The following is a 22,400-nucleotide window of genomic DNA, read 5'->3' on the forward strand; positions in this document are numbered from 1 at the left end:
TCCTTAGTGTGGGTGTGCAGCACCCTGCCCTGGAGAAGCATTATTGTGGGGAAGGTCTGCACATGGTGGGATGAGGGTATTTGGGGGATGGGGCTCCAGTTCAGACCTGTCACCCTCTCCTCCAGTGTTCCCTGTCCTTCCTCATGCACAGGTAAGGGAAGCCAGACTGGGGAGTATGGAGGGATGCCAGCTGGAGAGCAGTGGACTCCAGAGGCTACAGAGTGTTGGGCAATCCTTTCCCTGCCCATTCCCAACCTACCCGCTCTAAATAGGTGTTGGGACTGCAGGATGGAGGTCTGTGGCTCAGTCGCCTGAGCCACAGTTAATGGTTTACCTGCTCGATATAAATAGGCACTGGGCATGGTTCCCTGACTGAGGACTTGAGGACTAGCCAATCTCACCACAACCTTAGAGAAAGGGGTTCTAGGCAGGTGTTCTACCAAGCATCCCCCTTTACCTCCTGTACCCCAGGCCCCCTGGAACCCACCCTTCCCATGGGATGAGGATGTTGGAGGAGCAGCCCCAGCCTCCTTCACGCCCAGAGAAATGAGCCATGCTTGCTCACTCACTCACTTGCTCGTGCCTCACATCCCGCCCACACTGTGAAAGCCACCTGCCTTCTCCTAGGTGTGCTACCCACTGCACATCGCCAAGGTCCCTGGCAAAACCCCATCTCCAGATGCACAGCCCTGGAGATGAGCAAGACACACAGATTCCAAGCAAGGACCCTCTCCCAAAGAACGCCTAAACTTGGGAGGGTGTGAAAAAAAAACAAGTTGTTTTTTTTTGGGGGGGGTGCTTAAAACACTCAGATAAAATAGAAACTGACTTTACCCTCCCTGACCCTAAAAGGAAAACAGTTAGAATGTTGTTTTTAAGGGATGGTTTTAGATTCTGATGCCACCTGCTACCTGCTGTGGGCCTCTGGCCCAGTTACTTCACTTAAGGTGCCTCCATCTAAACATCTTCAAAATGGGATAATGCATAAGCTTGCCCCTCAGATGGCAGTGATATTTTTTGCATTACACATCTGAACATATACTGAGCACTTGGTATGATAACTAGAATGTGATAGAAGTTTCTAGAAACATTCTGTATGCCTGTGGTCCCATAAGGTCTCACTAGCTATATGGATCTGTTTGGCATTTTCAAAGGAGCTAAGATTATTGAAGAATCATGTCTTATTTTCATGTGTGTTTGTGATGTTTGCACAAGCACATTTGTGTGCGTGTATGTCTGTGCACCACTGTGCACATGTGGGTGTCAGAAGACAACCTCAGTTGTCAGCTCTCACCTTTCACCTTTCCAATCCCCTGACTGTTTTTCCTGTTTCTTGGGCAGGTCAGCTGTGCTGCGAGTTTGGGGATCTGCCTGTCTCCTCCCACCTCCTGCAGGTGCACTGGGATTACAGCCCCTAATGCATTCACGTGGGTTCTGGGAATTCACACTTAGGCTAGCAGTGAGCCTTCTCCTCAGTCCAGGAGCTGCATTTTAAACTTAACAATGGACCAGGACGTGGGGATCTGCAATGGGCTGCAAGAATATATTATAGAGATTCAGCTGTATATTAAAGTTATACCTAGAGCAGTCAAGGCATTTTTCCGGAGGAAGCCATTTATCAAGGAATATTTGGTGTTGTTCCGTTTTTAATATATCAGCTGCCTTCTGCTATAAAATTCTTGTGTGCACATATACTACTAGGCCATTGGCAAACAGTTCAGCTTCTCAGACCTGCTGCTGATCCACTAGGTAACTAACACCCCTGCAGTGCCTAGGAGATAGGCAGCTGTAGATGCTTAGCCTTGTTTCTTGTGCAAATGAAGCTCAGACCCTCCCCTTCCTTTAGGCCTAGTAGCATTGCAGAGCTATTGACTCAGGACAATAGGGCTTTTTGCATAACCAGGTGCAGAAAAGACTGGAGCAGAATTCCTGGAGGCAGAGTTTCTCAGAGCCAGAGGTAAGGAGCAAGGAAGGAAAGATGGAGGATGAAGGAACAGAGGATGAAGATGAGGTTGAAAGCACAGGAGCTTAGTTAGGACTGTGGCAGGCAGGCCTGGTAGGTACAGAGAGGAGCTGAATGTGAGGACGGAGCTGAAGCTGTGTAGATAGAATTTTGTCTTAGAGAAATAAAGTAATGGAGGAAAGAGTATGGTGTATATAGATTCTTTTCCTCACATAACAGCGCCCCACCCCCTCAGACATAGCATCTTCTCCAGGACCCTGGGAGGGATTTTATCAGGGCAGGCCCTTGGGAAAATTCCATTAGGGATCCTGTGCCTAACTGTGCCCTGTCCAGGCAGGGCCTGGAGCACAGGGAGGAATTAGTACTATTAGGGGTGTTCATGTGTGTTACGCCATCTGGTTGGGGTGTGTAGTGGGGTTTGCATCTTCTGAAGGGGAAGCACAGCCCTTTTCCCTCCTGTCACCGTGCTCACCCAAAGGAAGTGGAAGTCGGTCGGCCTCACTAGAGCTGGGCTGCCCTGACCTCCAGAGACCTGCTATCCGGATGAAGCAGGCGTAGGCAGGATGTTCCTCTACCCAGGGACCAAGCTCCCTTCTGGCTGTGGGCAGCTGTGGTTCTGGCCTTGTGCCCGGCTCCCTGACTACCATTTCCTACCCATGCTCCTCTGCTCTGCCCCCGCAGGCTTGACCAATCACAGCAACCTGCCCCACTGTGGAGGGCACAAAAGCATCATGGGACCCAGGCTGGACCAGACCCGAAGAAAGGCAAGGAAGCTCCCTTTCCTGCTGTGATGTCAATGTGGTGGGCAGACAGGGCCCCTGGGGATGCCAGACAACGTGCTGCCTCCTCAAAGAACCAACAAACCCCTCGACAGCACCACACAGAGATGGAAGCAAAAGGTTCTGATGATGATAGTTCTGGAGAACCCGGCTACAGCTGTACCTGAACCCAATCACCCCACACTTCCCAAATGCTTGACTCAAGACAAGTTTTATGGGGGCTTATTGAAGCTGAAATGGACGGAAGACAGACCTTGCTCCACTGCATTTTGCCTGTATGTAACCTCTCTGGACTTCAGTTGTTTTGTCCGTGACGGGGAGCAGCTGCCCAGTCCACAGAACCGCAGCTTTATGATTAAAGAGGGAAAATAGTAACATTCTAGCAGTTTCCATTTGCTGAGCATGGATCCTAATTAAGCATAAATTACTAAACAATGATAATCAAAAGGGAATATATTCTGTGCCTGAGTATCACCGGGTCTTTAAATTACCACGGCTCCAAGGATCTGCTTTTTTGTTTTGTTTTGTTTTTTGATTTAATATTTTTTGGGACAAGTCATGTAGCCCAGACTGGCCTCAGATTCACTAGGCAGCTGCAGATGACCTTGAACTCTTGATCCTCCTGCCTCTACCTCCCTAGTGCTGGGATCATTGGCATCCATGCCTGGCTCCCCATCCGTTTTATTTTTGTTGTGTTTGTTTTTGAGACAGGGTCTCTCTACATAGTTCTGGCTGCCATGGAACTCACTATGTAGACCAGGCTGGCCTCAAACTCACAGAGATCTGCCTGCCTCTGCCTCTGAGTATGCTGGGATTAAAGGCATGTACCACAACACCCAGCCTCATCTGGTGTTTTTATTGTGGTCTTTCTCTGGCCCTTTTATAAATGCCCACAGTCAGTCCCTGAGAAGGAAGAACCAGATTTATTCTCTGAGCTTCTCAACTATTGAAAGAAAGAGAAATACCACTGTCAGCATTCAGAACTCTTGAGGCCCAGGAACACATAATAGCAACAGGGTGATGCCCAGGGAGCTTGGCTTCCTCAGGCTGAACACCGTCTCCTGTGGGCTGATAGGAAAACAGAGTGGAGAGCCCCATGATGTCCACCCCAGGACAGGGACACAGCCAGCCAGACTCAGCTATTCCAACTCAACTCCTAGGAGAGGGCAGTGGGCTTTGGGACAGCAGAGATGGCAACTTCACTACATGGGAGCAAGGCTGTCAGGGTGGTCTGTCATTGGAGAGGGTCACATACTATCCGAGGGCAGAGCACACTTTATAAGGACTTGTGAAGTGTTGGTTTCCGCTCCAGTGAAAAGGGTAGCAGAGTGTGAAGCCAGGCCCTAGGCTGCAGCATTTCTATGACAGAAAAAGGGGAGTGTCCTGCCATCCCTGTGTCTCATCAACCTCAGGGGACCTGGGGGATGGCCTCCGCTGAGCCCTGCCTGAGCGGCTTGTTCTTGTGCTGAAGTCTAATCTGCAGCTCGTATTACATCTTAAACACAGACTTGGCAAATTCAGAGGAGCATAAACAAGGACAAGTGGGCTTTCTGAGCAGGGTGCCAGCCAAATAGATGCTCTGAGGTCTCTGGCTGGCCAACCTCACTCTCCTGGAAAGCTGGAAGATTTGATAGGAGTGGACAAGCCAGCTCTTCACGGAATGCCAGCTGCAGAGGCGGGACAAGGCCTTGGGCTTTCTCACACCTCACCAGGAAGACACAGGATCCCAATGGCATTGTTGACCCCAAACTACAACCATACCTGAACCTGATCACCCCAAAGTTCCCAAACCCTAGAACCAAGAAATTCATTTTTTAGCCTCCCTCCACTCCCCCTTTTCCTGGGTTCTGTAGCCAGTAAATGCTGGCACTGGCGACAAATGTCCCTGCCCTATCTGCTAGTCTGTGTCAAAACACTCTTAGCTCCTGGAGCCCCTCCTGGGTGGCTGCAGGGGGAAACCTAGGAGACATTCCTCCTGTCACCCCCCTGCAGGGAGCACAGGTACCAGAGGCTGACACAGGTGCCCAATGCTATTCACAGCTCCCAGAAGCCACTTCGTCAGACCTTTGAAAGTCCATCAGATATGGCGGGTGGGCAGATAAGATGGCATTGTCCAAGAGGAGTTTTGCCCTCTGAAGCCCAAATAGGGCACACACACTCATGTGCATGCACCACATACCTGCACACACACACACTCATGTGCATTTTCTCTCTCTCTCTCAATCTCTGTCTCTCTCTCTCTCTCTCTCTCTCAATCTCTGTCTCTCTGTCTCTCTGTCTCTCTCTCTCACACACACACACACACACACACACACACACACACACACACAATGGCAGTTTCAGAGCCTCTACTTTATGTAGCAGGAGCATGCAGGATGAGTGACATCGGCTTCTCACTCATGAACCATAGCTCACAAAGAACAAGCCAGAAAGCTGGACACAGAGACTCACGCCTTTAATCCCAGCACTCAGGAGGCAGAGGCAGGTGGATCTCTGTGAGTTCAAGGCCAGCCTGGTCTACAGACCGAGTTCCAGGATTGCCAGGGCTACATAGTGAGACCCTGTTGAAAGAAAGAACAAGCCAGAGGTTCCTCTTACCTATGTGTCCTTGCCACCGGCCACACACAGGTCTCCTGCAATACCTTCATGTTCCCGACTCAAAACTCCACCACGGCTCTCATGTAAGTCAGATTAAATATCAGGTCTCAATTGTCCACAGGGGTGGTGAGCCTCCAGAGTCTGTCTCGGACCTTGTTCCCACTCTCCTTCACTGTTTCAGCTCCATTGACCTCTTCACTATCCTTTGCTTCCAGCTCAAGGACTCTGAACATGCTGGTTGCTTGACCTGTAGCCATCAATACCCCTCCCTCCCTTCCTGGTTCCTCCTCCCCCCACTCCCTTCTTCCCTCCCTCCACCCAAAGATGACCCCATCAGAGGCCATCCTGGACCACTCTGGCTAGCCCTTCCTGCCATCCATCCCCCTGCCATATTTTCCTTATAGACTTGGCACCACCCATAGTGTGTGTGTGTGTGTGTGTGTGTGTGTGTGCGCGCGCGCGCGCGCGCGTGTTCATGTTCACGTGTGCATGTAGAGGCCAGAAGTGGAGGTCTGGAGACCTCCTCAGTCATTTTCCATCTTTCTCTGAAACGGGCTCTTTCACCAGACCTGGAGCTCACCGATTGGCTGGGGCGTTTGGCCATGGAGCTCTGGGGACAGGGCTGTGGTTACACCTTCGTTGTGCTGTGCCCAGCAAATTGGACGTGGGTGCTGAGCATTCAAACCCAGGCCTCCATACTTTCACAGCAAAGGGTTTCCCAGAGAGCCGTCTCCCCAGCCCGCCATTCGCGTCCTCATCTGTGTCTCAGCTATTGTACAGTGACAGCAAAAAAAGAAGACATCGTCCTTTCTAGGAGCCGGGAGGCGTCCATCTCGATCGTTATTAGAGGTAACTTTCTCAGAGCCAGCCCTCCCCTGCTCTTACATTCTTGGTAGCTCCCGGTTACCTGCCTGGTAGTCGGCACACTGGCAACCCCGGCCCAGTACAAGTCCAGACAAATGCACTTTCCCCACCATCTCTTCCTTCACACACATCACCCCTGAGCCGTGCCTCCAGAGACCGTCTGAAGATCATGGCTATAACCACTGCCATCTCTTCTAAGCAGGAGTCTTCCAGTGGTAATGGCGGTGGTGTTGGGTGGTGATGGAGGGGCTGGGGTGGAAGTGGTAGGTGATGGTGATGACGGTGGTGGTGTGGGAGTGACGGTGAGTGGTAATGGTACTAGAAGTGGTTAAGTGGGATGTGGGTGGAGATGATGGTGGTCACGGTAAGGGCTTGATGGAGATGGTGATGGCCATGGTAACGGCTTGATGGAGAGGACAGTGACAGTGGGGTGGAGATGGTAGAGGGTTGTGGTGATGTAGTGATAGTGATGGTGGGGTGGTGTAGATGGTGGTAGTGAGGATGTTGACATGGGTGGTGGTATTTATTGATGGTGATATGGTGATGATGGTAGGGATGGGTGGTGGTGGTAGGGGGCGTAGATGATTATAGTGATTGATGATGGTAGGTGGATGGAGATGGCGCTGCTGCTGCTGCTGACGGAGGTGGGGTGGTATAGATGACGGTGGGGGTGGTGGAGTGATGGAGATGATCATGGTGATGCTGGGGGTGGAGGTGATGATGGTGGTGGTGGTAGGTTAGTGTAGATAGTGGGGGTGGAGTCATGGAGATGATCATGGTAATGATGATGATGATGCAGGGGGTGGAGATGATGTGAATGGTGGTGGGGTGGGTGATGATGCTGGCATATGGGGGTGTCTTGTGTACCACAGGATGTTAAGCATCACCCGTGGCCTCTTCCTGAAGATGCTGGGAGCTTCCACAGCTGTTACAACCAAAACATTTCCAGACACTGCTAAATGTCCCCTGGGGCGGAGCAGCGCACTTACACTAAAACATAGTAACTCTTGTGTTTGGTTCAAGGCTTGCACGGTGACCTGCACGCTATCGGCAACTGTTTTGAGGTGGCCAAGCTGTCCTCGGTCCTTCATCAGAACTGCCAGGTTAGAATGAGACCCAAGCGTCTCCATGGCAACGTCACTCCGGTCCCTCATCTTCCTGACCACATCCCCCTTTTCTTTCATCCCATCTTCCACTTCAGAGCTGGGGGTGGGGTGTGCTCCCCTAGACACAGCTCAGCAGCTGTGGGGATGGCTCCATAGGACAGGACCCCACACCCCACCACAGCTAGCTGCAGCTTCCCCGGAAGGACCCGTCTTTCCAGGGGTCTCAGCTGCCGCCCACAAGCCCCTGCTTTCTCCTCTCCAATTAAGAGGCCTCCTGGCAGCAGCCAGAGGCAGGAAAACAAGGCAGTTAGTCACTTAGCTTCCGTTATCAACCTGGATCACGTGGCTGGCTCTTTTAATGGCTGTTGTCATGACAACGGGAAGCCAGTCCCTGCTTGCTCTGGGAACCAAAACAAAATTAAGGGGTGGTGGCAGGGAGGGGAAGGCAAGCCGGGAAGGAGTCAGCTCAGAGCTGGTGGGCCTTTGCTGGAGAAAACAGCATCCCTTTGACATTGACTCAGCCCCGGAGGAGAGCAGGTGCACATGTTGTATGCTTACACATAGTTTATTCTGCCCACTGGGCCATTTTCATCCCTATTACGACAAAATGGTCACCTAGACACTAGCAAGGATAAAGACAGATACTTCTGGGAGACCGTGTGATTGACAAGCCATTGCAATGCCATATCCTGCAAGCTTGCAGATGTTTTTGTTCGATGCCGGGGCCTGTGTTATGGTCTTGCTATGCCAAGACCTCACACGCCTCCTGTAATCCTTTTTCATTTCATTCCAGAATAATGTCTCCCCAGGAGGCCAGAGGACCTTTGTCCTGGTCACTGCAGTGCCTATAGACCCTCTGCAGTGAATGAATCCAGGATTGGACTCCAGCTCTGGTTGAACTCAGGGCTCCTTCCTGACCCACATGATGGGTGTTGAGTCCTGACAGCTCCCAAGGCTGGCTCTGGGCAGAATTCCCAGCCACCCAGGCTCTGTGGGTGGCTGCAAGGTGGCACATCTCGGGCAATCTTGTATGGCCATTTGGCTATCTAGGAAAGTCCTCTGTCACCTCTTCCAGGAGGAAGAGGGAGGCTGTGGCACATAGGGGTGTGGCTTATCCGAACCCAGGAGAGTAGGGGCAGAGAAGACTTGATCAGATTTTTAGGCAAATTTCTCCCTACCCCTCTAGAGCTGGGGGGTGGGCAAAGGAAGCTGTGGACAGAGGGGTAAACTTAGGGGGCTAACTGGAGAGCCTGAAGGTGACAGCCTTCCTCTTGTTCCCCTGCACTGGGTCTGCATCCTTCAAACATAGCCTCCTGCTTCTGGCCACGCTATACCCAGCAGAGTAATGGGAATCACGCCACCCCGGTACCTAGAGAGCTGGGATGACCGGGGTGTGTGTGTGTCGGGGGGGGGGGGGAAGATTAACCTAATTCTGGCCCTTCTTGACTGGGTGCTGAAGAAGCCACTTCCCTACTGTGAACCCCAGTCTTGCGGCCGCCATTTACACAGGTTGCTCTGTCTGCAGGGCACAGCATGTAAAAGCCCCTGATGGAAGCTCAGATCCACCGAGTGACCGTCCTCCATAAGTAAGATTTAGAAACTGAGCAGTTTACGACTGTGAATCCCGTTTAATAATATGCTGCGTCCAGCAATGGACTGTCCTCGCCAGTCTCAGGGCAAGAAGGGCCCACTCCACTCAGGCTCAAGTCAAGAAGGTGACTCACTCCAAACCCAGGGGTCCCCAGGATTGAGGAAATCAAGCAGACTTGTGGTCACAGGACAGGGGGCAACATCCCCAGAGACTTTCTAGGAGCATGCGCTGGATTGATGAGGACAGACCTGGGATTGGGGGTCCCCGAATGTTCTGCAGAGGGGGTAATGGAATCCTAGTGAGGGAAGGTGTGACTTATGAATGACTTTGAGGGAGCTGGTGGCACAGCTGGACTAGGGTGCCTCCTAATTTCCCCAGAGGCCTCGCTCACCCTCTCTTCTACAGTGGCATCCTCTTTGGTCAACTCTGTTGCTAGCAAAGAGGGTCACGCCAGGCTGTAACAGCCAAGGAGCATGCTTTCCAGTCAGGTCTGAGTGAAAATGAGCTGCAGTCCTCCCACATTTAACCTAAGACCTTTTCTCTGAAGGGCAGGAGTGTGAGTTTGTGAGGTTGGGGTCTGGATAGTACGTGTCTCACGTCTTCAAACAGGTCTTTACAAAGACTGAGCTAAAAGCTTCTAGGTCGTTCTGAGGGACCTCCCCCACTATCTATCTAACACATCACCTCCTCTGATAATTCTAGAATTTGCAACCAACCCTGGAGCTGGTTCTTTAAAGAAAAAAAAAAAAAAAAAGGAATATGCTACACACAGAGACACACCCACGATCCCCAAGGGGAAGGAGGCTCTGGCAACAGGTCCCAGCTTCCAGCTGCCCAGGTGGCTGCCACCAGGAAGGGAGGGCCTCCTGGGTGGCACCCCTAATGTACACACACAAACATACATCACACAGGCACCGACAGACACACACACACCCATGCTCAGGAAGCAAGGGACTGATTCCAGCCTGGCTCTTAGATTCTCAGCCAAGCAAGGTCTTGGGAGAAGAACCCCAAGATGAGATATCTCTCTTTTGATCCTCAAAGACCCATCATGGTCTCCTTGGAGGTCTGTGGCACACACTGAGGGTCCTCTTGGCACAGGACTTTCTGTCACTTGGACAAGTGTGTGCAACAGAATTCTATCACTGCCCTGTACACCCTTTGAGTCCCCAGTTCCCCTCTCCTTTAGCCCTGGCAACCTGCCATCTCTTTGCCTCCCTGGTGTGCGCACCTGTTCCAGAATGTCATCGTTGGCATCATGCAGGGCACAGCCTTCGAGCACTGCCTTCCCCAGCCTGGTAACTAGTGAATAAAGGTGCCTGTTCCTCTGCCAGTACGGTTCTCCCAAGGAGCCAGTGTGTACCAGGAGGGCTGGGAGAAGCAGCCTGTAGAAACTGAGTCAAAGCTAGGGAGCCAGGAATTGCCCATGACCCTGATCCAGATGTTCAGTTGCAGGAGGTCAAGTGAGCAGCTGCCTGGCTGCCCTGCTGCTGGGGTCCCCACCTAAGACAGCCTCGTGCTCTCTAGCCTTGATTCAAATCCTGACCTCCACAGGCTCAGTCACATTGGGAACATGGAGAGAATGGTGATACCCACGATACTCCATTACTTACCAACCCTAGGCTTTTGCGGCCCCAAGCAGGTGCCAACGGGGGCTGGAGGGGACTTCGCTGGGTCCAGTGGAGTTTGCAGAGCTCACAGGAGTGGTAGCTCTGGGGACTTCTACTCAAGCCTGTGTACTGGGTGCCTCCAACTGGGGGGGGGGGGGGGGACAGGGTCCCTAGGGGCCAAGCCCAGTATGTTGCCTCAAGGCAAGACATTTGTTTTAACTCCTTTAAAGGTTTGTAAACACCAAATTAAAAGAGACCATGTGACCTAGACTGTGGCCCACAACTAGTCTCCCAGGTTTAGCAAATAAAAATTCAGAATGCTCACTGATGGTGGAGGCACACACTTTTAATCCCAGCACTAGGGAGGCAGAGCCAGGCGGATCTCTGTGAGTTCGAGGCCAGCCTGGTCTACAGAGCGAGATCCAGGACAGGTACCAAAACCAAAACCACACAGAGAAACCCTGTCTTGGAAAAAAAAAAAAAAAAATCAGAATGCCCAGTTGAACCTGAACTTCAGAGAAGCAGACAAAAAAAAAAAAAAAAAGAAGAAGAAGAAAAAAGAAACATGCAATGCTTTGTATGACATCTGAAACATGCTTTTACATTACATGATGCCCTTGCATCTGATATCTGAATGGATGGCGCCATTCTCCCAATACCCAGAAAGTTTTTTTCCTGGCCCTTTATGGAAAAACCTTTGCTGACCTTGGCCTTTGACATACAAAGCCCATCAGGAAGGACAGGAACTGGGGACAGTTCTGGGAACAGAGCTACCAAAGTATTAGTGTCTGGCATTAGCGGTGGTAACAGCCTCAGAGTGGTCACCATCATATAGGAGCACCTGCTGTGTACCCATGGGCTCAAGGTCACCCACAGTCATCCAACACACTCAGAGTGTATGAGTCAGAACATGGTGGGGTATACCAAGGACAGAGCACGCTGGAGGAATGAGATAGCATTATGGGCTAGGTTTTAGCAAGGGGATTGGAGGATCCTTGCAAGGAGCCATATGAGTGGAGCCGTGAATGAGGGGATCAGGGCAGAGCTGTCTGGTGCACCCACCTTCACCGTGGGAAACCCAGGCTGTAGGTCACCCTATGAATGATAGGATTTGACCTGGGCCTAGTGGCTCCCAAGGGCTCCTTCCTGCTCTATCCCTGTCCCTAAAAGGCCTCTGTTGATTTGGTGCAGCTCTGTGCAGGGTCCTGGGGGAGGCATTCTTCCTGCAGATTCTGGAATTCTTAGCCTACCTCTGTGGGCCAGGGCAACAGGTCCCATCCAGGTCAAAGGCTTCAATGTAACCCGGGACACTGAGCAGGAAACAGCAACGTGGGAGTCGATTTGGAACCTGACAGAGCTCCGGCTGGGCTGTGGGAGGGTGTGGACATGTCATGGGCATCAGTCAGGGCAACAGTAGGCCCGGGAACACCCCTCCAGCTTGGGAGACCTGCCTGGCTTCCCAGCCCGCCCAGACTCTCCGGAGATCTGTTCTCCTGTGCTGTTTAAATATTTACAGGTGGGAGGAAGGGCAGGGCTGGTGTCTGAATGGAGGCAGGTGTGGAGGCCTATGTGGAGAGGCAGGGCTGTCACTGCCCCAGGACCAGCTGTGTCCCTGGGCAGTCCTGACTGGAAACTCATTGGCCATTCACAGAAGGCCCATGAGCGCCCCCTGTGGAGAGCCTTGCCTTCTCACCTTCACAGTGCCTTGCAGATCTTAGCTTGCTTGAGGCTTCAGATGAGATTCCCAGATGAGACCCAGCTGGGCAGCTCTACATCCTGGCTGGCTGGTTTGTTCTGAGGTAGATCTTCCTGCCTCTTTTCCTGGGTGCCTGGATTTCAGAACTGTGTTACCATGCCCAGTTCAGGGCGGGCTCTTAGACCCTTGTTTTTCTTTGTTCCTTCCTTCCTTCCTTCCTTCCTTCCTTCCTTCCTTCCTTCCTTCCTTCCTTCCTTCCTTCTGTCTTTTCTTTTTCTTTTCCTTTTTTCTTGGTTTTTGTTTTTTTTTTTTTTTGTTTGTTTGTTTGTTTTTTGTTTTTTTTTGTTTTTGTTTTTGTTTTTTTTTTTGAGACAGGTAGACAGGGTCTCTCTAATAGCTCTGGCTACCCTGGAACTCACAGAGATCCACCTGCTTCTGCCTCCTGAGTGCTGGGTTAAAGGCATGTACCACTATGCCTGATAATTTTTTTAAATTAACTATTTAGTGTGTGTGGATGTTGTCAGCATTTATGTCTGACATGTAAATGCCTGGTCCTACAGAGGCCGGAGATCCTCTGGAACTGAAATTACAGAAAATCGTGAGCCACTGTTGTGTGCTGGGAACTGAACCTAGGCCCTCTAGAAGAACTGTCAGAAGTCTTAACCACTGAGCCATTGCTCCAAAACTCCCCTCCCCCAACACACACACACACACACACACACACACACACACACACACACACACAGGTTCTTAAAGGGCTAAGCAAGTTTTAAGAGGAACAAGCTCTGTTGTGGGGGAGTGCAGACAGACTCCAAACACCCCAGTGGTCACTGGAAAATAGAAACTTAGCTAACAATCGATTGTATTGACCACCAAGGCCTCCCAAAAGGTCCCCGAAGGGTGTTGCTGGCAGGGTCTTGCTGGCAGGGTCTTCTCTGGACACCTCTCCCTCCTGACCCCCAGCTCAGTGTCTTTTTTATCTCGGTGTGGGAGAGATTCCCAGCCTTGGCCTGTGGCTCCTGTTCCATCCCTCCCTCTCCCTGCCACAGACCCAGGTGAGAATCTTATCTCCTGGAGTTTCCGAGTCCTTAGGGGTTCAGACAGAGCTGGAAGCAGAGTGACAGCCCTAGACTTCAGAGAGAACTGAGTTCGAATCCCTGTGCTTTTCCCAGTCTGTATGACCCTTGGGAAAGTGTCTCATCTCTCTGAACCTCACATACACAGTTCTCTCTCCCAGTGCTGTTACTGGGAGCCCGCCAAGATGACCACACAATCAGTTTATAACCAACTGAACGTCTTTATTCCTGTCAGCTGGGACTACACTCAGGTATTCGGGACCCAAGTGTAGTGCCAAGTGTTTAGAATAAGGGTTTGTTGGTTTGTTTAAAGCAAAACCCACATCCTGGTATCTTGTTCTGCAGCTGCAGGGGGAGTTTTGCGCAAGCAAGCGGTTTAACAGAAGCTTAGATAAGCTAGATTGGCCTTGAGTCCTAGAATAAAGTTGCGTAATTTTCCAGGGGGCTTCCCATCAAGGAGATCAAATTCTAGTTAAACCTAAAATGGCCTCAGCAAGAATCCAAGATGGAGGAGCCTCTGCACTGTCTTGACCTGCCACGGAGCTAGGGGTGGCGTCCCCACACATGCTACGTACATGGTCTATGCCTGAGCCACACACCTTGGCTCTGTACACATTTAGAGTAAAGGCAATGACGCCCGTATGAGCACCGAGGAAGGTGCGCGCTAAGTGCTGAGTCAGGACCTCGATCATCATAAATTGCCTACTGTGTGGCTGGGGATGTAGCTCAGTTGGTAGAGTTGGTGAGCTGGAGGCCCTGATTCCATCTATAACACCACGTACAACCAGGAGAGGGGATTCAGGCCTGTAAACCTAGAACTTGGGAGGTAGAGGCAGGGGAATCTGGAGTTCAAGATCACCCTCAGTTTCTTAGAAAGTTTGAGGCCAGCCTGGGCTACATGAGACTCTTCCTCAAAACTAAATAAGTGCCTACTGTGTGCTGTGGTGCCCCGACAGCCCTTCCATCCATGTCCCCATGGCAGCAGTGCTGAGTCCTGCTTCACAGAAGGCCACCCTGAGGTGACAGCAGATTGGACCCAGCTGAGAGGGACCAGCAAGCTCACAAAAGGTCTGTGTGGCTCTGGGGTAGCATCTCCACCCCCCTGTGTGCTCTAGACCATAGCTTAGAAAACCCCACAGTTCCTAAGGATCGGGATGTCACCCCAGGGCCACCGCTCCCAGCAGTCCTGGGCTTCATGGACCTAAATATTTTTGGGTTTTACAGTCCAAGCCACTCCTGAGAGCCTGCCAGGGTAAGAGGGCTTTGGCCTCCAACCCTCCTCCTCAGAATTCTCTGGCCCTGGTCTGTCCAAAGGGCTCCTCTCCCTTAGAGTAGGCACAGCCTTGTGCTTCCTCCACAGGCTTCGGTGACCTTCTGTGGGAGGGAGATGTTCCCCTGCTGTTATTCACCAGCCTTTTTAATTTCCTTTCCTGGCCTCGGGCTGAGCCTGCCATTCACTTCCGTGAAATCATTTATTTAGCTAGGCATGGGGACCAGCACAGGTGGGAGGGTCTCAGTTGCACCCACCCCAGCTGCTATATCCCCTCTGCCATCCCTCACCCTACCCCTAGTGACAGCCCTGGGCTCTGTGCTGTGTAACCTGAGGAAGGGGATTCAGCTCTCAGGGTTCCCCTTCATGGCCATCAACAGACAGCTTTGGACTTGACTCGGCATGTGTATAACGGTCCGGTCAGGGTGTGGATAGGAAACAGATGGTTCCCCCAAACCGCTCTTAGGAAACAAGTTTCATAAGGAAGGTGAGCGACATCAGGGACCAGGAACCGCACCGCCCTTCATGATGACCTGGATGGGGAGCGGGAGAAGGGGGCTAAGGGGGAAACCATGCAGGCATAGGCTCGGACAAGGTTCCTTCCTTCCTGGGGGAGCTTGGATGCTGCCTTCTCTCAGAGCCCCTGCACCTCTTCCCTCTGGAAAAAGGGTGTGGAAACCCATCCCTCACAGTCTCCCCTTCCTTTCTGATATTCCAATGCAGTTTGAGCGTGTGGGTGAGAACTGCCCTGGGCTGGTGAACATTTCTAACCTGCATCATGTGAATCTGAGGGAGGGGCCGAGAGTTGAGCTGAGCATCTGTGGTTCCCAGGGTCTCTTACCTGGCCCAGATCTTTGTCCCCAAAGCCCCCAGGATGGATCCATCTGGCCTCATCACCACAGTTCCAACTCTCCATGTCTTGCACTCAGATCTGACTGATGAGACAGAGAGGTTCTTTTCACCTGGCAGTGATTTCAGGGCTGTCTTCTGGTCCCTGTTGTTTCCCAGGATGCTCTAGTCTATGCAGTGCTGAGCAGTGCAGCTCCGCAGTTCTGAATAGATGTGAGTTCAGCACCAAGGAAGAGGCGTGAGCAGAGGTGGATGGAAGGAATCCTTTGTGGATGCCTCGGAGAAGCTGGGAAGGCCCAAGGGAGTCAACAGTGTTGGATCTTATACCCCACAGACATCAGCACTGGGCTATCCTGGGAAGGAATGGGGCCTGGAAAGAGGAGGCTCCTCAGTGGCTGAGTGGCTCATTGGTTTGGGCAAAGGTACAGAAATGAGAAGGATCCTGATGCTGCTGAGGCGGTGCTTTGATTTGCTTGGGCTACAGTAACAAAATACCACAGACGGATTGACTTACAAAGCAGAAATGTGCTGCCTTGAAGTTCTGGAGGCGGTGAAGGAAGGACAGAGTCCAGGCCTCTCTTCTTGGCTTCTAGATGCCATCTTCTCTCCGAGCCATCCATCCTCTGCCCCTATTTCCCTCTTCATATGTGGACACTGCTCATATTAGATTAGAGGCCACCCCAATGACCTAACTGTAAAGATTTTCTTTTCAAGTATTGTATTCTGAGCTAGTAGGAGGCAATGTTTTAAAATAACCAGTCTGGGGCTGGAGAGATGGCTCAGAGGTTAAGAGCACCGACTGCTCCTCCAGAGGTCCTGAGTTCAATTCCCAGCACCCACATGGTGGCTCACAACCATCTGTAATGAGATCTGGTGCCCTCTTCTGTATACATAATAAATAAATAAATCTTATAAAAAATAAAATAAAATAACTTGTTTGGGGGAAAGAGGACACAACCCAGCACAAAGCCAGTCAGGGAGGTGACCTGTCAGAGCAAGAGAGTTTTGGGGTACCAGAGAAATATCGGGGGAAGGAGCAAAAGGAGATGAGCATTCTAGGAAACGGAGTGGGGCAGGTCTCAGGGCGCCCACTACAGAACTTACCGAGGCCAGTTCTTTGCTGCCCCCCTTCCTCCACCCCAGAGAGAAAGCTGGGGACCTGCCACACATCCTGAGGAGGCTCATGGCTTCCTTCCGGGACACAGAGCAGATGGGGCCTGGTGTCTCTGCACACAGGCAGGCAGCAGAGCTGCTGCGTCAGAGCAGCCCTGGGCATGGGCATGGGGTGTGAGGCAGATGGCCGCCTCCAAAAAGCAGGAGGACATTGGCAGAAGAACCTGCTCAAGACACAGCAGCCACTGCCAAGGACTGGAGCCCCACGCTGGGGGGTATGAGTCAGTTAGCAGGGTCCCTCACCTGTCCCAGGCTAGATCAGCTGGACAGGACTCAGAGGACATCAGCCTGGTAGAGCCACACTCAACGCAGGGTCAGCAAGCTACTTACTGCCCAGCCGCCAAACCTAGGCCTCTGCTGGCTTTCATATCTTATTCATTTACTTTTCTTACATTATTTATCATGTGTGGGCATGCATGCAGAGGTCAGAGGTCAACTTGTGAAAGTCCATCCTCTCCTTTCACCATGTGGGACCGCTGGGATCGAACTCAGATGGTCAGGCTTGGCAAGCAAGCACCTTTCCCCACTCAGCCATCTCGCTGGCCCAATATTTCATTTTATCTCTGCTTCAGTCTTTATTATTTCCTTCCCTCTGTTGCCTTGGGTTTATTTCTTGCTATTTGCCGATTCCTGAGGAGCAAAGGTAAGTTGCAATTGAGGTCTTTCTCCTTCTAACATCGCCGTTTCCCACTATACTTTCCCTCAGTGCTATTCTCCTGCCTTTAGCAGGCCTCACGTCCAGTGGATCTTATGACTAGTAGGCCTCCCGTCTCATGGGCCTCAGCACATCCCGTTTGTTCGAATTTATCTCAAGACATCTTCTAATGTCTCCTGGGACTTCTCTGGCAGACAGGCTGTTTCATGTCTGCACATTTGTGGATTGCCCTGTCTGCCCCTCTGCTTTTGACTTCCCATTCCTTCCACGGGAGATTTAGCTGGAGGCGTGGCTCAGTCATGGAGTGCTTGCCTAGCGCATGTGAGGCCCTGGGTTCAAACTGCAAAGTCACATCTGTAAAGCGGGGTGATTCCATGGGCCTTGCAGAGGGGTTCAGGCTGAGAACAGCTCCTGGGGACGCCCAGCTGCTGGAGCTGCTCACAGAACCGGTCATTGTTCACAGGGCCGGCGCTGACTCCAGTGCATGGGCTGTGGCTGCCAGGCTGTCCCTGAGCACTTAGTGAAGTGTGGCAATGCTCTGTCCTGTGTGCACCTCCAGGAAGCAAGCTGCAGGAAGAGGCAGGGCTGCAGGGGCTGTGGGCACCTCAGGCTGGTGTGTGATGAACGGAAAGAAAACAATGGAGACTCACTGGGTTGGGGATCCAGGACTTGGCTCCCTTTGTCCCATATTAGAGATCCTGTGATGGATTTCTGGGACAGGCCTTTGAATCACCTTTTGACCTCACACTCAAGGTGGGGAAACTGAGGCCCAGAGAGAAAGACTTTGCTTTCATCCCACAATGCCTCCGGGCACAGTGGGGTACAAGTCCAGGGAAGCCAGAGGGCAGCGTTCAAGCCCCAGAGGTCCCTACTGTTCCTGAGGCCAGCTGTCCATTTCCAACATGACCTTGCATGTGTCCTGGAGTCACTCAACAGTGCATGGCAGGGATTGAGTGCAGAGAGGACTGGCCACAGCCTGTGATGGGGACCCAAGCTGGGATTCCATCTGCATCTGCTCCCTCCCTCCCTGACCCGCAGACTCTCTGGAGCCTCTATTTCCCAAAGCTCACTCACCAATCTGCTGGAACCCATGCAGGGATTTGAACCCAGGTTTCCAGGATCCCATAATTGACCGTCCCCATGCCATGCCCCTGATTCCTTTATCTTCAAACTCACTCACCATGCAGTAAAAGGGATCTTTATTGAGTGCCTAATATACAATGTGGGTAAGGCAAAGGGCAAGGCAAAGGGACTTGTATTCTGGAGAGGAGATGCAGCTAGGACACCGTAGGAATCAGAGCAGGAATGGCGGTGAGTCCTTTGAAGGATCTGTGTTGGAGGTGGGACAAGAACAGTTGGGGGAACTGTGGGCAGGGGAGGCCATTCTGTCTAATACCTAGAAGAGGTGATAAACCTCCCTGCCAATGAAGTGAAATGGACAGCGTGTAGCTGTCAGTCACAGACCTGCCTGGGACAAAGAGGCCGTGGAAGGAAAAGGGGCAGGGGCTACCCACACACCCCAGACAGCCTGCAGACACTCTGGGGGCACAGCACGGGCCCTGGGGTGCGGCACCCCATCCGATCAGTCTCTGCCACCCCTGTGTGTCCTGCAGGTGAAGCAGATCATGGAGGAGGCCGTTACCCGAAAGTTTGTTCACGAGGACAGCAGCCACATCATCTCCTTCTGTGGTGAGTGGTGGCTTCCATGGTGGAGGCAGTGGGGAGCATCCTCCTGGCTGGGCTGCAGGGGGGGGGGGGGGGGGGGGGGGGGGACGACGGGGACGACTCACCTGTGAGCCAGCTCTTGCGTGCGTGCGTGCGTGCGTCATGTTGAGCTTTGTGACTCTGAAGTTATTTTTGGGATCCCAAAGATACTCTGCAGGAGGAATTGGATTTGGAAATGCAGAATTGTGGAAGAAAGGGTAGAGGACGCCTCCTATGTCCCTGTGGCGGGCCGGCCCAGTGGGGCTTGCTCCCCTGCACTGACTCATCCCCTTAGATGGCCTCAGTCATCTCTCCCTCTGCCTTGGAGTGTGGCTGGGTCGAGGATGGAGCAAATAGGGACTGTTTTAAAGGGGTGATGAGGGCTGGGGATGCAGCTCAGTCGGTAGAGTGCTTGGCTCAAATGCACAAAGCCCTGGGTTCCATCCCCAGCAACACATAAAGTCAGACATAGTGGCTCACACCTCTCACCCCAGCACTCCAATGGTAGACGAAGGAGGATCAGAAGTTTAAGGGCATCCTTGGCTACATATTGGTTCTGGGCCAGCCTGGGCTACAGAAGACCCTGTAATAAATAATTGGGTGTAGGGGGTAAGCAGCCGCGGAGGTATCTTAAGACTCACATTTAGCAGACTGAGTCTAGAAGGCTTGGGGTCTGAAGTGTGACTCAGACCCCTCTGTAAGCCATCCCCCGCGCAGGAAGAGCCAGGTTCCCTGTGCCTGAGGTCACCTCCAGCTCATGGTAGGGTGGCTGTTTGGAAGCGGGAACTCCTGTCTTTCTCCTTGGAACTTTAGTAAGTTGGATGTCTCACTGGAAGCGCACAGTGGGGTCCCCTCCCATGATCATGGCCTTGTGAAGATACCTGAGCAAAGATATGTAGCCAGCCTGCCCACTTCCATTCGTATGGCTGGGGGGCACCACCCGTGGGACTGACAACATGTGGTGCACGCTGGCATCCAGAACCTCACCACTTTGTGGCAGCAGGCAGACCTGAGTTCAAATCCCACCTCTGCCACTTCCTGTTGCGTGCATGTCCTGGTTTGCTTTATATTGCTGTGGTAAACACCAGGGTCAAATGCAACCTGGGTGAGGGTGTATTTTAGCTTCTAGGTCACAACCCATCACAGAGGGAAGTGAGGGCAGGAACCTGGAGGCAGGAGCTGATGCAGAGGCCATGGAGGGGTGCTGCTTACTGGCTTGCTCCTCATGGCTTGCTCAACTGCTTTCTTATAGAACCCAGGACCTCCAGCCCAGGGATGGCCCCACCCACCATGGGCTGGGCCCTCCCACACCTAAAATTAATCGAGAAAATACTCTATAGACTCCCCTACAGGCCAATCTGATGGAGGCATTTTCTCAGTTGAGCTTTTTCTTCCCAGAGGACTCTAGCCTGTGTCAAGTTGACAACCATCAACCCAAAGAGTGACCTTGGGCAAAATCTTCCACTCACTTATCTTCCTTGAAGTGTGTGTGTGGTGCATGCACGTGTTCACATGTGTTCCTGTGTGTGAGCCAGAGATCAGCATGGGGGTGTCGTCCTTAGCTGACCTTTTGAGACAGGGTCTCTGGCTGAGCCCAAACCTCATCATTTTGGATCAACTGTCAGGCTAGCAAGGACCTCATGTGGAAAGTAGAGTGTGTCGATTTAAACATATGCACACACTTGCATATGTGTAGTTTGGAAAACTTCATTTACATAAAAGTATTTTTGTAGTTTATATGCTTATGACAGCTTCTAATTTTTATTCTGGATGTTTCTATCTGACATGTTAAGACGAGACACAGCTGTCAGTTAAGCTACAGAGGATGAGAAATGCAGTTAAAGAATCTCGTAGCCAGCCAGGTGTCATCTCAGCACTCAGGAGCCTGCAGTGAGAGCGTCCGAAAGTTCAAGGCCAGTGTGGGCAACTTAGTGAGACCCTGTGTCTTGCTTTTCTTTTGACATGATAAAATACCATGACCAGGGCAACTCAGAGAAGAAATTGCTTAACGGGGACTTAACAGTTCAGAGGCTGAGTCCATAACCACCATGGTGGGGAGCATGGCAGCAGGCAGACGTGGTTCTGGAGCAGTAGCTGAGAGTTCGCATCTGTCTGATCCACAAATACAAGATGGAGGGAGAGCTGACTGGGAAAGCCGTGGGCTTTTGAAACCTCGAAGCTTGCCCTCAATGGCACATCTCCTCCCACAAGGCCACACCTCCCAGTCCTTCCCAAGCAGTTCCACCAGCTGGGGACCAAATATTCAAACATATGAGCCTATGGGGGCCGTTCTCATTCAGACCTCCCCGCTCTGTCTCAAAACAGAACTGAAAAGGGCTGAGGTGCAGCCCTCTGGTAGGGTACTTACTTACCTGGCATGCAGCAGGCCCTGGCTCCATCCCCAGCCCCTTGCACCCAATCCCAGCATTCAGGAGACAGGGACAGAAGCAGCAGATCACTGTGAGATGAAGGCCAGCCTAGTCTACATAAAGAGTTTCCAGCCAGCTATAGCTACATAGTGAGGCCTTGGCTTAAAAATAAAAAGAAGAAGAATTACCTATCAGACCCAAGTTTTTTGGGGGGTGGGAGAAATTGAAAGGCATTAAATATGGCGTAAAGGACTCTAGGAGTATTTTTAAATTCTCTATCCCTTGGGGGCCATTGTCAGAAAGACCTGAGCAGGCACACGCAAAGCCTGGGAGCTGATCAGCCAATCCGAGAGGACCACACAGGCCAGCTAAAAGCGGGATCTTACGGGGAGTCATACCCAGAATGCCCATCTGCATGGGCAGATCGTGCACTGTCAGGCATTCCTTCCAAATGAAGTAAGCGCCTGCGACATGAAATGAAGGAGTCTGGTGACAAAAACAAGCACCACATAGCCCAAGCGCCCGGTGTCTCTGTGTATGCTCACGCTTTGCCGAGTGCCAGCTGGCTCACTGGTTCAAGGTATACTAACCAGAGTTCTCACTGCACGCTTTTGTTACAAGTCCAGGACACGTCAGTCCTAACAGCTGTTTACCAGCCAGCAGGCCCTTAATAAGGGGGCGGTCTTACTGTATACTCACTTTCCAGTGAGCATTGAGTATGCACCTAATGCATACCAGTGGGAAATAGAAAGAATGTTGAAGGTTCCCCGAAACACCAGGAGTAGGTCAGGGGCTGCCAGAATGGCCTGCACAGAGCCATTTCCCAGAAGAGCGCACATATGTCCAGAGCGGGGAAGTCATTGATTGGCCTGAGCTCCCACAGCAAGTTAACAGTAGAGCCCAGAGTACAGTCCAGGCGTCCTGTCCTGAAGGAGAGCCAGGCAGAGCGCCCAGGGGAAACGGAAGTGGGAGGCCAATGCCAGCGCTGTTCCTTTTCAGCTTCCTTTGTGCAAGTGTGAGTGATGTGCGCACACCTTGACCTTAGGCTTGGGTTCAAATCCTGACCCCATACTTTGTCCTTGATTTGGTTTGCCTCT

At 51.9% G+C, this 22,400-nt stretch overlaps 1 protein-coding gene across 1 annotated transcript in view; it reads left to right on the plus strand.

Annotated features, from left to right (window-relative positions):
- Nucleotides 1–22,400, plus strand: part of Sgsm1 (small G protein signaling modulator 1) — a 70,408-nt gene that overhangs the window by 1,965 nt on the left and 46,043 nt on the right. Inside the window, exons 2-6 of the mRNA XM_036171674.1 lie at nucleotides 126–151; nucleotides 4,735–4,832; nucleotides 5,908–6,004; nucleotides 6,407–6,506; nucleotides 18,844–18,919. Of these exons, the coding sequence (XP_036027567.1) occupies nucleotides 126–151; nucleotides 4,735–4,832; nucleotides 5,908–6,004; nucleotides 6,407–6,506; nucleotides 18,844–18,919 (397 nt within the window). The remainder of the gene's footprint in view (nucleotides 1–125; nucleotides 152–4,734; nucleotides 4,833–5,907; nucleotides 6,005–6,406; nucleotides 6,507–18,843; nucleotides 18,920–22,400) is intronic.

The sequence above is a fragment of the Onychomys torridus genome, chromosome 22, assembly GCF_903995425.1.
Source record: "Onychomys torridus chromosome 22, mOncTor1.1, whole genome shotgun sequence".
NCBI lineage: Eukaryota > Metazoa > Chordata > Mammalia > Rodentia > Cricetidae > Onychomys > Onychomys torridus.